The sequence below is a fragment of the Gracilinanus agilis genome, chromosome 3 (assembly GCF_016433145.1).
Source record: "Gracilinanus agilis isolate LMUSP501 chromosome 3, AgileGrace, whole genome shotgun sequence".
Classification (NCBI taxonomy): domain Eukaryota; kingdom Metazoa; phylum Chordata; class Mammalia; order Didelphimorphia; family Didelphidae; genus Gracilinanus; species Gracilinanus agilis.
In genome coordinates this window covers 611,700,643-611,715,397 of record NC_058132.1, presented here as the reverse complement: position 1 = coordinate 611,715,397, position 14,755 = coordinate 611,700,643, and the positions used below count along the sequence as shown (strand labels likewise).

The following is a 14,755-nucleotide window of genomic DNA, read 5'->3' as shown; positions in this document are numbered from 1 at the left end:
AAGGAAGGAAGGAAGGAAGGAAAAGAGGAAGAAAGGAAGGGAGGATGGAAAAAGGGGAGAAAGGGAGAGAGGAAGGAAGGGAGGGAGGAAGGAAGGAAGGAAGGAAGGAAGGAAGGAAGGAAGGAAGGAAGGAAGGAAGAAAGGAAGGAAGGAAGGAAGGATTTATTAAATGCTTTCTGTGTGCAAGGCACTAGTGAATACAAAGACAAAAAGCAAGAGAATCACTGATTGGGACAAACATGAAGTGTACACCCCAAAAGCACTAGATGATGGTGGCTTCAAAGAGTCAAAGTGAGTCTGGGGCTGACCTGGATACAGAGAACTCACGCCAGTCAGAATCCTAGGACTACAAGGTAGAAATTGGAGTGCCACATTGTAGGAGAAATATGGAGAAGGAAACATGGGATAAAGATAATCCACAGAAAGTACAGATAAATAGAAATAATTAAGATATAGTTTTATTACATATATAGATCTTTTTTTCAAATGATGCTTTCTCTCATGGAAAGAGGGAGGGAGGAAGTTAACTGAATATTTTAATGTTACAAAATATTTTAAAGTACTGAAAACTGGAAAAAAAATATATCCACAGAAAATGAAATATTTCTGCCCCCAAGAAACTTATATTCTATCAGGGGTAATAACATGTCCATAAATATTTAGATTAAATATAAGGAACATTTTCAGGAAGAAGAACACTAGCAATTGGGGAAGATCAGGAATGGTGAAGGTCTCACTTGAGCAGAATTTTGAAGGAAACAAGAGATTCTGAATTTAGCCTATATTTTCAAAACTTTTTTTTTTTTTAAGAAAAATTCTCCAGGTCGTTGGAAAGAGGCTACTATTCCTGGTCACTTAAATTCTTACACAATCAAAGGACTCCGGCCTGGTGTGATTTACGAGGGACAGCTTATCAGTGTGCAACACTATGGACACAAGGAAGTCACTCGATTTGACTTCACTACTACCAGCACCGGCCCTCCTGTGTCTAGTAAGTTACTCCAGCTTGCCTGATTTCTCCCTGAAACTTTGGGAAATGAACTTTCCTGCCCAAATTCCTCTGGAGATATTCTCTACCACTGTTTTGTTGTTGTTGTTGTTTTCAGTATAGTTTTTTCTGGAGATGGACAGGGGAAAAGATTCTAGAAGTGAGGGTAGATATTCTTTTATATATACACCTGTTTCTTCTCTGTGCTATCTAGCCAACATGGTCTCGGGAGAGACAACACCACCTCCTCCTGTTGTTACTACTTCGGAATCTGTTACGGAAATTACAGCCAGTAGCTTCGTGGTCTCGTGGGTCTCCGCCTCTGATACCGTCTCAGGATTCCGTGTGGAGTATGAGCTGAGCGAGGAGGGTGATGAGCCACAGTATCTTGGTAAGTTGACTCATTCTATAATTTTTGGATAATAGTGGAGAGCTTAGAAGGGGCATCAGGAGAAGAGGATTTAGGTGTTATTCTAAAATTGTTGATAACATAATCTGAATTGCTCTTTTGCATATACAAATGAAGGCAATTGTCCTTTTCTCATAGTGGCACTGTGTTAATTCTCATACATAGATCTATTTTTCTACTTTTCCTTATGAGCAGTCAGTAACTTTTTTTTTTTTTGCAAGAAGCCAAAGAACATTTTTGTCATTGTATGGGTCTTGTTCCCACATGTTTAGCCCTGTTGGTGCCCTACTTTTCTAATATGTGGCTTTCAAAGGTTTTTTGTTTGTTTGTTTATTTTATCTTTGGCTTATTTCAGTATCTCCTTCCTTACCCCAGGTGCTATTTTGCCTAGTGCTTTTCTAATTTCAATGTTTTATTGACTAATCCACTTAATGCTATAAGACAGAACATGCTAACTGCTATGCCTCTGAACTGATAACGGGGGATAGAGCTGTGTACATATGCACAGAGGCACCCACACAGAGACTGACTCGGCCTTCACAAATATGGGGATCACAATCTCAGAGACAGATACACATGCAAACACAACACTTTCTCACTAAAATCCTGGAAGGGCTCATCCTTTCCCATGTCAGGAAGCATTTCAGTATTACCTTGATGCCTTCTTTTCCCAGGTACCTCTAATTCATTGATTCATTCAGTGGGATTTATTAAGTTGGTACACACAAACCATCTCAAGAATTCTACTGATTCCATAAACCACTCTTTGATAATTCATGTCTAACCCACTGAGCTAAAAAACCCAACTGGGGAGCCAGTCATGACTTGGAAGAGGACATCCTAGGGAACATGAGATGTTTGTGAGATAAAGCAAAATGGCAAAACATTCTGGAGCAATCATCCTTAACCCGAAGTCCATGAAATTTTTTTTTGTAACTCAATAACTATATTTCAATCTAATTAGTTTCCTTTGTAACCCTCTGCATTTTATTTAATGCATTCAAAAACATTATTCCTAGAAAAGGACCTTTGGCTTCACCGGATAGTCAAAGGGGTCTATCACACACACACACACACACACACACACTGGGAACTCCNCACACACACACACACACACACACACACTCTGGGAACTCCTGTTCTAGAGGGAAAGTTACGTCATTTCCTATACAGAAGGTTTATAGTTCTATCCCAGATTTGCTATTGGTTGCATTACCTGGGTTATTTATCCTTATGCCTCATTTTTGCAATTAAAAATAAAGAGAGTAGGGCAGGTAGGTGGCTCAGTGCATTGAGATCCAGGCCTTGAGGAGGGAGATCTTGGGTTCAAATGTAACCTCAGACATTCCCTCGCTATGTGATCCTGGGCAAATCACTTAACCTCCATTGCCCAGCCCTTGCTGCTCTTCTGCCTTGGAACTGATACCCAGTATTGGATCTAAGACAGAAGGTATGTTGTGTGTTTTTTTAATAAAGATAATTAATAATAATGATAAAAAATTAATTTAATGAAGAGAATTAATGAAGAGTAAAAGGAATTTTGCTTCCTTACCTTTTACATGCAATCAAAATTGACTATTTTAGTAGTAGGGCAGATGGGCATTGGGATAGGATGCTATCTTTGCTCTTGAATAGAACATACTTAGTAAATTTGGTTTTTCATTTCCAAGATCTTCCAAGCACTGCCACTTCTGTTAACATCCCTGACTTGCTTCCTGGACGCAAATACATCGTAAATGTCTATCAGATCTCTGAAGAAGGAGAACAAAATCTGATCCTGTCTACCTCCCAGACAACAGGTATGTTTGGACCTCACAGACACCCAACACTTTTTCTGCAAAGCAGGATCTCTGATTTTGAGGACATTTTTCTGATTTCTTCCTTGTTCCTCTCATTTATCAGCACCCGATGCTCCTCCTGACCATACGGTGGACAGAGTAGATGACACCTCGATTGTTATTCGCTGGAGCAGACCACAAGCCCCCATCACAGGTCAGTTTACTCTCTTCTCTGCTTTAGGTTTCTTTTTGGATAGCAAGTGAGGGAACAAATTTGGAACCAGGGGCAAGCAGCTATTTCAACAATATAGGATTTTCCTAAAAATAGGGTTATTTGCAACAACAAAAAAGTGATGGGAATAGGTCTTATAATCTAACTGACAGAGCTTGTTTCTCTTTTAATTCTCTCTCACACATCCACACTACATGTTACATATATATTACATATGCATATAAATATATATATATGCATATATATTCCAAGTGTGAGATCCAAATATATAGCAACTCTATATATAAATATAAAAACCCAGATGGTAACAAAGCAGAATTATTGTTTACAAAACCAGACCTTCCATTATAGCATTTTCCTAGATTATTTTAAAGCAATAATTTCCCTAAAAATCTAGTTCAAAGAAAAAATTAAAAAGGGAGTTCTGGGAGAAGATAAGTGGCTCATTGGATTGAGAGCAAATTTAGAGATAGGAGGTCCTAGGTTCAAATATGGCCTCAGACACTTCCCAGCTGTGTGACCCTGGGCAAGTCACTTAACCCCCATTGCCTAGCCCTTACCACTCTTCTGCCTAGGAGCCAATACACAGCATTAATTCTCAAACAGAAGGTAAGGGGTTAAAAAAAGTGGAGGGAGGGTTTTCTTTTAGTTATTCCAGCCCACCATAATCAACAAGCATTTTTAAAGAAAGCATTTACTATGTTTAAGGGCTAGAAATACCAAAACAATCCCTGACCTTTAGTACCAGCACTTCTCCCTTTGTATGACATAGTATTCTGAGCTCAGTGAATACATCTACTTGCTGCAAAAATTTTAACCCTTTTGCTTCTCAGTGGGCATTCATGATTGTATGTAAACTTTTACATGGCATGTTTTTGAGAGTCATTGTCATATAGAGAATAGAGAAGTAGTCTTAGATTCAGAAAGCCTTGAGTTCAAATCCTACTCTGATACATATTGACCTAGGCAAGAATCTTAGTCCCCTAACCTACAATATTCAGGCTAGAAAATGCAAGTCTGCATAGATAAAGAATTTCCTTGTTGAAATTGCAAGTCTTGTCTGGGGGGGAAAAGTGTATTTTATAATTCATTAGTGCCTGTCTTCTAGAATTCTATCCTTCTTGGTTTCTGATTTGTGGGAGCAGGTGGTCATTTTGCAAATGATACCATCATATGACTTCAGCTCAATTTAACAAACATTTTTAAACCCTTGCTATGCATATAGCACTGTGCTAAACACTAGAGATTCAAATACATAGTCCCTGCCTTCTAAAAACCTATAATGATAAAAGCAATATGACCTCTTCAGTTAGGAAAAAGTTCTCAAATAAGTGTTTTCATAAGGAAAAAATAACTCAAATTTTTTATGGCTTTACAGGTTACAGAATCGTCTATTCTCCATCAGTGGAAGGAAGCAGCACAGAGCTCAATCTCCCTGAAACTGCTAATTCAGTAACTCTCAGTGACCTGCAACCTGGGGTACAATATAACATCACTATTTATGCTGTGGAAGAAAATCAAGAGAGTACCCCAGTATTTATTCAACAAGAAACCACTGGAGTCCACCGCCAAGGTAACATTAAAAATACTACCAATGAAAGTATTATAGAACAAGCTATTCGTTCCATAATTTTGTGTTATGGGGGAAAAAAAGCATTGTCTTTGGAGTTGAGTTTTATCTTTCTGCCAATACTTCAGCTGGATGCAGCCCTCATCAGGAAGATCTGAGTTCAAATGCAGCCTCAAATACTAATCTATATGACCCTGGGCAAGTCATTTAACACTGTTTGTCTCCATTTCCTCATCTTTAAAATGAGCTGGAGAAAGCAATGGCAAACCCCTCCAGTATTTTGGCCAGGAAAACCCCAAATGATGTCATGAAGAGTCAGACATGGCTGAAATGACTGAACAATCATGTCATGTGTGCAAATAGTCTCGGTGGCATTTTAACTAAAAGGTTCCCTTTACGTATCTGGAAGCTCATTCTGTTATCTAAATGTTTCCATTAAAAATACCAAAGGCCAAAATTTTAAGTTATTTCAGCAAACCAAGAAAGCACTTAGAAGAACCTTTTAATGGAAAATGTCACGATTGATTCAATTCAACAAGTTTTGTTTTAAGCACCAACTGGATGAGGGTTGGGGATGCAAAAACATAATCCCTGCTCGTAAGAAGCTTATAGTCATTTCTTCCTTCCTCTCTTTCCTTAGATTAATATTTCAAAATCTAAATTTCGCCCATTATTTTAAATGAAAACTCATTGCTCTCTCGTTCCATATTTTTAGACAAAGTTCCTCCCCCTACGGACCTGCAATTTGTGGAAGTGACAGATGTCAAAGTCACCATTATGTGGCGCCCCCCTGAAAGTGCAGTGACTGGCTACCGGGTGGACGTGGTCCCTGTCAATCTTCCTGGGGAGCATGGACAGAGGCTGCCAGTCAGCAGGAATACCTTTGCTGAGATCACTGGGCTCTCACCTGGGGTCACCTACTACTTCAAGGTTTTTGCAGTGAATCACGGAAAGGAAAGCAAGCCATTGACAGCAGAACAGACCACCAGTAAGTTGTTTTGTACCCAGATTCTTAAAAGTAAAATATAAGGGGCTTGAGGTCAATTAGTGCAATGGAGAGTGTGTTATATTTGAAGTGGGATTACAGCTCTGTCATCTGGCCTTGGACATGTCACTTATCCTGTCAGAAGGAAAACTAGATGTTCTCTGGTCTCTCCTTGAGCTGTTTATTTATGTGTAAAGCATTTTGAGAATCTTAAAAGTGCATAAAACTTTAATGTTGTTATTATTGTTATTGTTCTCTTTTGTCGTCATCTACAATCTAGTTTTCATCAAAATTAGCAAGTCTTTGGAGACTTCTTGGAGTCATTTTGTACATTGGGTTTATAGTTGTAAAACTGGAGATGGGCTATTACATGATATGATAGATAGAGGACCGGCTTGTAGCAAGAAAGACCTGAATTCAGATATTGCCTCAGTTATTTATTAGTTGTGTGATCCTAGACAAGTCACATCTCTACTCTTGGCCTCGGATTCCTTATCTGTAAAAGATGGGGATAATACTAGCACCTGTAATACTATCTCTCAGGGTGGATGAGAGGATTATTTCAGATAGCATGCAAGAAGCACTTTACAAATTTTAAAGTATTCTATAAATGTTATGATGATGATGTTGATGATGATGACTACAGTCAGCCTTGGAATGAATAGCATAAGGGATACAAACTACTTTTTTAGAAATTCAAATCGATACTTGTGTGTCAAATAGAATTTCACGGAGGATGCTTTTTTTCTCGACCTGAAATGCTCTCCCTCTCATCTCTACCTATTGGCCTGCCTGGTTTCCTTTAAGTCCTAACTAAAAGCCCATCTTTTGCAGGAATCCAATATGAAATATGCCAGTGTGTTGAATTAAGTTAGGAATTACCATCAGCTCACTACTAAACAAGAAAACTGATTGCCAGTAGCATTTTTTCCCACTGAAAGTTTTCATGAATATTTGGAATATCATAATAGCAATACAGAGAGGCTGATCTCATGAACTCCTATGGATTTAATTAGCAGCTCCCTGCTGATGAGTCTGAAATCTACCTATCTTGACCTGTCCTCTCTGCTGGCTTCCAACCTTGCATCTTCAACTGCCTTTTGGACATCTCAAATGGAACGTCCAGGAGATATCTCAAATATGTCCGAAATAGAAGTCCTCTTTCCCCCATCCCCTCCCCACCTCCTTCTTTCACTCTTACTATAAAGGTATCAGGATTCCTCACTATCTCTCACTCCCCAATATTCAAGCTATTGCCAAACTCTGTTGATTTCACCTTTACAGCATCTCTCAAACATTGGCCCCTTCTCTCCTCTGACTCTGCCTCCACTCTGGTGCAAGCCTTCATCAACTCTCACCTGGCCTATTGCAATAGCTGCCTGCCTCAAGTCTCTCCTCATTCCACTTCATCCTCCATTCAGTCACTAAAGTGATTTTCCTAAAGGGCCAAATGTGATCATGTCACTCCTCTGCCCAGTAACATCAAGTAGTTCTTTATTGCATCTGGGAGCAAATGCAAAATGCTCTATTTGGCATTGCAAGCCCTTCATAACCCAGCTCCCTCCTACCTTTCCAGGCTTCTTACACCTTAGTCCCCAATAGTTACTCTTTGATCCAGTGACACTGGCCTCCTGACTGTTCCACAAACAAGATACTCCATCTCTTGGCTCTTGGCATTTTCTTTGGATGATTCCCAGGCCTGAAGTGCTCTTCTTTTTCAACTCTTTACTTTATAGGAAACCTTCCTCAAACCCTCTTAATTTGAGTGTCTATCCTCTGTTAATCATTTCCTATTTTTCCTGTATATATAGATTGCTTTGCAAATATTTATTTGATTGTTGTCTCTCTCATTAAATTGTAAGCTCCTTGAGGACAGGGACTGTCTCACCACTGTTTTTATTCTAGTCCTTCCCACAATGCCTGACATGTAATAGATGCTTAATAAATATTTATTTGATTGATCGATTAAAGAGATTTGTCCAAGGTCACACAGGTATTAATTAGAAGATCTAGAATGAAAACCCATTTCTTCTCATTCTAAAGCCAAAGTATTTTCTGGTAAACCAGGGATGCTTAACTTGGGTTTTGTGAATTTTAAAAAAATATTTTGATAATTATTTCAATGTGATTGTGGTTTCCCTTGTAATTCTATGTACTTAATTTTATGATTTGAAAACATTATTCTGAGAGGTCCATAGGTTTCACCAGACTGCTAGAGGGCTCTGTGACTCACCAAAAAAAAATTTTTAACTCCTAGTCTAAATCATGGACCAAAACAGATCAATAAATTTTCCCACAAATAGCTTTTAACCCTGATGGCAGGTGCTGAGTTATATTGCTCTGGGAGAAAAGCCGCAATTTCTGTAACTCCTTCTCAAAAGTGAGAAATCAGCTCTGAAGCTGTAGGTTTTAAAAATATAGGTTGTAATATTTCTGTAATTCCTTCTCATAGTACAAATTTGACTATGAAACTGTAGGTAGGTTTAAGCATGTGCTATAATTACAAATGGCTTTAATTTAGAGCAGGAATCATTATCTTTACTTGAATCACATAAAGAAAATTTCATTTCTCCAAATAATATTATTGTAAAATGTTATTGAAATTTTCTAGCATGGAAAGACTTCAATTTTCTTTTATTTTGTGTATATAATGATGGGAAAATCATACACCGAAGTGAATACAATAGGAAATACTGTATTTGAGGACAGTCAGCTGTTCCACAAGACTCAAGTGAAACTTAGCTAAGTTTCTATGTAGATGAATAAATCAGCAACTATTTATTAAATCCTTGCTATTTGCCAGACACAGAACAAAGTTCTGAAGATACAAAGAAAAAACAGAAATGGTCCCTGACTTCATGGATTTTATATCCTAACAGGGAGATGGCATGTACATACAAGATAATAATAAAAGCACGTAGTATTTATATAGATTTTTAGAGTCTACAAAATTCTTTACAAATAGCTCATTTTATCACCACAGCCACCCTAGGAGATAGATTCTATCATTCCCCATTTCACAGATGAGGAAACTAAGGCAGAGGAAAGCTAAATGATTTATCCAGGGTGACCCAGATAATAAATATCTGAAACTGGGTTTGAACTCAAGCCTTATCTTCCTGACTCCAAGCCCAGGGTTCAGTCCTTTGAGCCACCTATCTATCTAGGTACAGAGTTGATATATCTCAAAATGAAGCTCACGATAACTCCAAATTTCTTTTCTGTTCTGGTTTATTCACAAAATTTCAAACCTGTCAAGACATATATACTATGTATATGTTGCCATCTTTAATTAATTGATCATTTAAATACTTCCTGGAGTTAAAAAAAGGACCTATTCCCTAATGTTTCTTTGCCTTCTTTTTTTAGAATTGGATGTCCCTACTAACTTGAGGTTTGTCAATGAGACTGACACCACCGTCTTGGTTACCTGGACTCCACCTCATGCCAGGATAGCAGGTTATCGACTGACTGTGAACCCTACTAGGGGATATCAACCTAAGCAGTATAATGTGGGACCATCTGCCACCCAGTACCCATTGAGGAATCTGCAGCCAGGATCTGAGTACACTGTTTCCTTGGTGGCTGTCAAAGGCAATCAACAAAGTCCCAAGCAAACTGGAGTCTTCACTACTTGTAAGTCAAATCTCTGTACAGTGACATTGAATTGGTCAAATTCTAATATATAGATTTCCCTAAATACAAAGTATATCTATACATATGCATGTATAGATATTATATGTATAGATGTATATATTTGCATATATGTATAGCTATATATATTTGTATATGTATATATAAATATATTAAACATATACTATATGCATGTATATGTGTATATTATATGTATAGCTGTATATATTTGTATATATACAATTTTTTTCAAAAGAAAGGATTATCAGTAATTCATTTCACATTGGGACATAATTCATAGCACAAAAGGTTACATTACTAGTTAAAAATTTAATTCAAATAGATGACCACTTGTTGAGTATGTTATACGGGGAAAGTCTTTTCCTATTATAGATAGAACTAGATGGCTGCTCAGATACCTTCCATATCTCAAATTCTATGTGTCCTTTATAGCCAAACAAGTCTCCAAGGACTAGTTAAATCAAGATGTGGCAGAATAAAGAGAAAATCAGAATTCATGCCTTTCCATTAATATTTTAGAGGTATTGGATGCTAGCCAATGGATATAAGACAGGGCTAAGAGCTACATTGAAAAAATAAGAAAGATAACTTATATTTTCAAAGCCTTTAGAGTTTTCAAAGCATTTTTCTTATAACAGTCCCATAAGGTAAGTGGTACAAGGAATATTGTTATTTCTGTTTAAAAGATATACAAGTATAGGCATAGAGAGGTTAAAGGACTTGCCCACAAGGTAGGTTATATAGCCTGTAATGGTTAAGGCTGGTATTCAAGCCCTCCAATATCATGGATAAAAAGCAAATATCAGACTAGCCAAACCAAGAACCAATTCATTCATATTTTTAGGATAGCATTATTAGGAACAGATTAAAATACATCTACAGAGCACAACAGATTTTTTTAAGCTTCTCAAATTCCAAAGCAATAAAGAAATGAGAATAAATTGTAGGCATCTGCATATCTACTCTTCTCCTGAAATTGTTTTCTAGAAAATGGTCTTAAATCTACCACCCTAAATGCAATGACATTATAATAAAAGGCCTTATTCACAAAGTTATTTCTATTAAGTGCCTTCCCATTGACACTACAAAGGAGAGTACAAGTTAAAACACTGTGTTTCATTGAGGCAATCATCTTGAAATATGGCAGCCTCTATATCTACTTTTTTTTTTCCAGAGCAAATTGAAAACCACTGATCTGCATGAATGATGTACATTGTTTCCCAAATGCTTTCAGCAGATCGTGCTCATTGAAGGGAATGAAATGGATGGGTGAAAAGCAGCCTTCATTAAACACGTGCTGTTTTTCGTCAATAACATTCATTTTTGACCTAATGAAAATAGACTTCCTGGGATAAGGGTCTTTGAATTTGTCAGCTGTAGCCCATCTTTTCCTGATTTCTATTGATCACATCTGGAATTGAAGATAGGTTTGTACGAAAGTATGAACTGTGCAGGTCCTGACTAGAATTTTCTTGAAATCATTTCAAGTGTGAACCGTTCCACCAGGGAATTTCTGATGTGAATCAAAATTTATTCCGCATTTAAGATTGATGAATGAGGTCTGGCCAGGAGGCTCACCTCCACCCCTAATTATTGTATGTTCATCCAATATAAATGACATTTCCATTTAATCATGTTAAATGATGCCTTATTATAAGAGAAAATCAATAATTCAGCATTTCTAGCCATGCTATAATGTAACTTATCACCAGAAGATCGATTTCTCTCTTGTGATGATCTATGATAACTGTACTATTAGGAGAACACAGGTTCCTATAGAGAAGGAACAGTTATCACAGATTCCTAAAAATATTTTGTAGAGTTAGTTTAAAAATGGTAAGAAACTATTATACATATTTCTGAAAGCTGTATTACCCAAAAGAAATTTTTGTGGCCTTTCTTTGTTAAATACGACTCCCATTAGAGGAAAATTGTCTTCAATTATATCAAAGCAGACATGTCAACAAAGAAGCCTTTCCGACATTCTTTTAGCCACCCCGGCCTCTCAGACTTATGATTGAATGTTCACCTCAATTTGTAGGGTATGTTTTGACCCCTCACAAATGCGAAGAATGTCAATGACTTATTCAGAAATTGAAAGCAGAAGGTGTATGGAAGAAGTTTGGGGCATGTTTGAGGGACACTGGCTGACTCAGATTAGCTAGAAAGGAGGGGAGCCCCAAGAAAGGTAAGGTGAGCCCAGAAAGTGAAGGATTTTGAAGACTAAAAATTTTGAATGTTACTCAAAAGACAATAGTGAGCCATTGAAGGTTTTTGAATGAAGGAACCAAAGGAACTTTGGCATCATTGGGAAGTCACTTAATGGAAATAACTTTCAAATAAGGTCCTCTATTATAATATCATATTTAGGGTGTTAGATTGAAGACCATTTTCTATAAAACAATTTCAGGAGAAGAACAGATATGCAGATGCCTGCAATTTATTTAGAATAAGGAGAGAGTGGAAGGAAGAAAACCCTTCAGGAGGGTATTATATATAATAGGATTATCTAGTGTCCAGGCAGATTATAGTAAGGGTTTCAAACAGGGCAGAGGCAATGGGACTTGAAAGAAAAAGGTAGATGTAAAAGATTTTTTTGTAAGTGGATTCTATAGGACTGGTAATACCATATGCTGAGTTAGAGTCAGTGAGATACACAAATACACGTAAGCTCTGACTTCCTCAGCATGGGTAGTGTGACAGCATAAATCACAACTTCCTCTGATTTAGTGGATAAACTCTAGAGAATATCGTTAAGACACAGAGCAGGGGAGTGACTACTTCAGTACCACAGAGCCTTGTATCAGAAGCAGGATTTGAATTCACATCTTTCTGATTCCACGTCTATCTCTACTGCTAATTGGAAACTCAGGTATATATGTCCATTATACAATAACATATACATTAGCAAAGCTGCTGTTATTTGTAATGTGTAGTCCAAGTCAGAGCTTTTGTTTGACATCATGATATGAGCTTGTGGTTTGGGATTTTTTTTCTCCCTGAAATATCATTTTTAACAGAAGTTGCTCATCAAATCAGAGTTTGACAATCTACAGGTAGATTGGCTAAAGTTATATAAAGGTACTCAGAGCTAAAGCTTTGTTGCCATGAGGATTAGGTCACAACAAAAGTTATCACAGTTCACTCCAGATGTCCTTATGCAAATATCACTTTAGAAAATATTAGATGGCATTCGTATTTTAAAGGAATTCACCACTGCTAAGTTTCAGTGTCGCATCAAGTGGTCTTTATCTGTAGACAGATTGGGTGACCATTTACTGAGATACGATTTCAGAGACAGCATTGATTCTGCCATTAAAGGTATTTAATGTTGTTGGGGTGGGGGGAGCTTCCCCCTTTAGCTTATGGCTTTAATCCCTCTTAAAATATAAATATCTTTCAGAAGGATAATGTTTAAAACTTTTAGGCATCATTTCTGCTTGGGGCAGTTAGATGGCTCAGTGGATTGGAAATCAGGCTTAAAGATGGGAAGTCCCAGGGGGCAGCCGGGTAGCTCAGTGGATTGAGAGCCAGGCCTAGAGATGGGAGGTCCTAGGTTCAAATCTGGCCTCAGACACTTCCCAGCTGTGTGACCCTGAGCAAGTCACTTAACCCCCATTGCCTAGCCCTTACCGCTCTTCTGCCTTGGGACCAATATACAGTATTGATTCCAAGATGGAAGGTGAGGGTTTTTAAATTAAAAAAAAACAATTTTGGTCTCAGACACTGACTAGCTGTATGACTCTGGGCAAGTCATTTAAACCCCATTTCCTAGCCCTTAGCACTTTTCTGTCTTAGAACCAATATTTGATATTGGTTCTAAGACAGAAGGTAAGGGATTTTGAAAAAGTCATTTTATGCTTATGTAAGAATGGATTAATCATATTTTCATGAGAACAGATTTTTAAATGGAAAACATTTAAAGCCTAGGAAAAGGGACACCTGAGCCAATGTTAAGGGGTTTCACCAAACAGGATGGAGACAAGTGCTGAAGACAAGCTTTCTCTGCTTAACAATTTTCCTTCAGGCCTGCCCAGTTAGCAAATTGGACATCCTTCAAATTGGCTAGCATGCCCACTGAGTACCTACCTCTTTGATTCCACGAGTAGTTCTGTCCACATTAGGGATGAGCTCCTTTTCTACCACTGTGAGAGGGAAAGGATGAGTCATTGGAGAGTCTGCTCTCTTCATTAATAACTTTCTACCTTTTCCTCCAGATCTTTTCCCAAGTTCTAAATGTAGGAAATATTTTTAAGGCTGTTGGAAATGTCTACCTCAGCCATACTTATACAAAGCCCTTTTTTGTTCCTCTTATTGTAAACATCAGGTCTCCACTAAGGGAAATAAGCATGTGGTCAGGATCCTAGGAGACTCAAAATAACAAACTTTTGCTCTGTTCCCTGATTTCGGGTTCATCAAATAGATGCTATTTTTAAAATAAGAGCACTATGATGTCTTCAAGGGAGAAGTGATGATAATAATAGGGATGTAATACTTGCAAGGCCTGAGCAGAAAATGTGTCCTATAAAAATACAAAATATACGACTATATCATCATCATCATGACTGACATTTATATAACAGGGAAAAGAAATAAATATTTAGATAACACTTACTATGTTCCAGACACCATGCTTAACATTTTTATAAATATTCTCTCCTTTGATCTCACTACACATATATTTCCAAATAAGGATTTTGTGGCCTTTCTCCCATCCAAAACATCCCAAACAACCACAACAAAAAGGTAGTTTAAAAAATAGTCTATGTGGGGTAGTATAACACCAAGAAACTTTTAAAAATCATAACCTTCAAAGTAGCCTGCTTATTATTGTCTAGTTGTTCATTGAAAGTGTGGATTCTAGGAGCATCTAGGTTGCTCAGTGGATAGAGAACCATGCCTAGAAATAGGAAATCCTATGTTCAGATTTAACATCAGATACTTCCTAGCTGTGACCCTGGGAAAGTCATTTAACTCACATTACCTAGCTCTTACCACTCTTCTGCCTTGTAACCAATACACGGTATTGATTTTAAGAAGGAAGGTAAAGGAAGGAAGGAAGGAAGGAAGGAAGGAAGGAAGGAAGGAAGGAAGGAAGGAAGGAAGGAAGGAAGGAAGGAAGGAAAGAAAGGAGGGAGG

General features: G+C 37.6%; 1 protein-coding gene across 1 annotated transcript in view; it reads left to right on the top strand.

Moving 5' to 3' along the window:
- The window catches only part of FN1 (fibronectin 1), an 87,495-nt gene that overhangs the window by 33,604 nt on the left and 39,136 nt on the right, over nucleotides 1–14,755 (top strand). Inside the window, exons 14-20 of the mRNA XM_044670739.1 lie at nucleotides 811–991; nucleotides 1,203–1,379; nucleotides 3,068–3,196; nucleotides 3,300–3,389; nucleotides 4,786–4,980; nucleotides 5,693–5,965; nucleotides 9,332–9,598. Of these exons, the coding sequence (XP_044526674.1) occupies nucleotides 811–991; nucleotides 1,203–1,379; nucleotides 3,068–3,196; nucleotides 3,300–3,389; nucleotides 4,786–4,980; nucleotides 5,693–5,965; nucleotides 9,332–9,598 (1,312 nt within the window). The remainder of the gene's footprint in view (nucleotides 1–810; nucleotides 992–1,202; nucleotides 1,380–3,067; nucleotides 3,197–3,299; nucleotides 3,390–4,785; nucleotides 4,981–5,692; nucleotides 5,966–9,331; nucleotides 9,599–14,755) is intronic.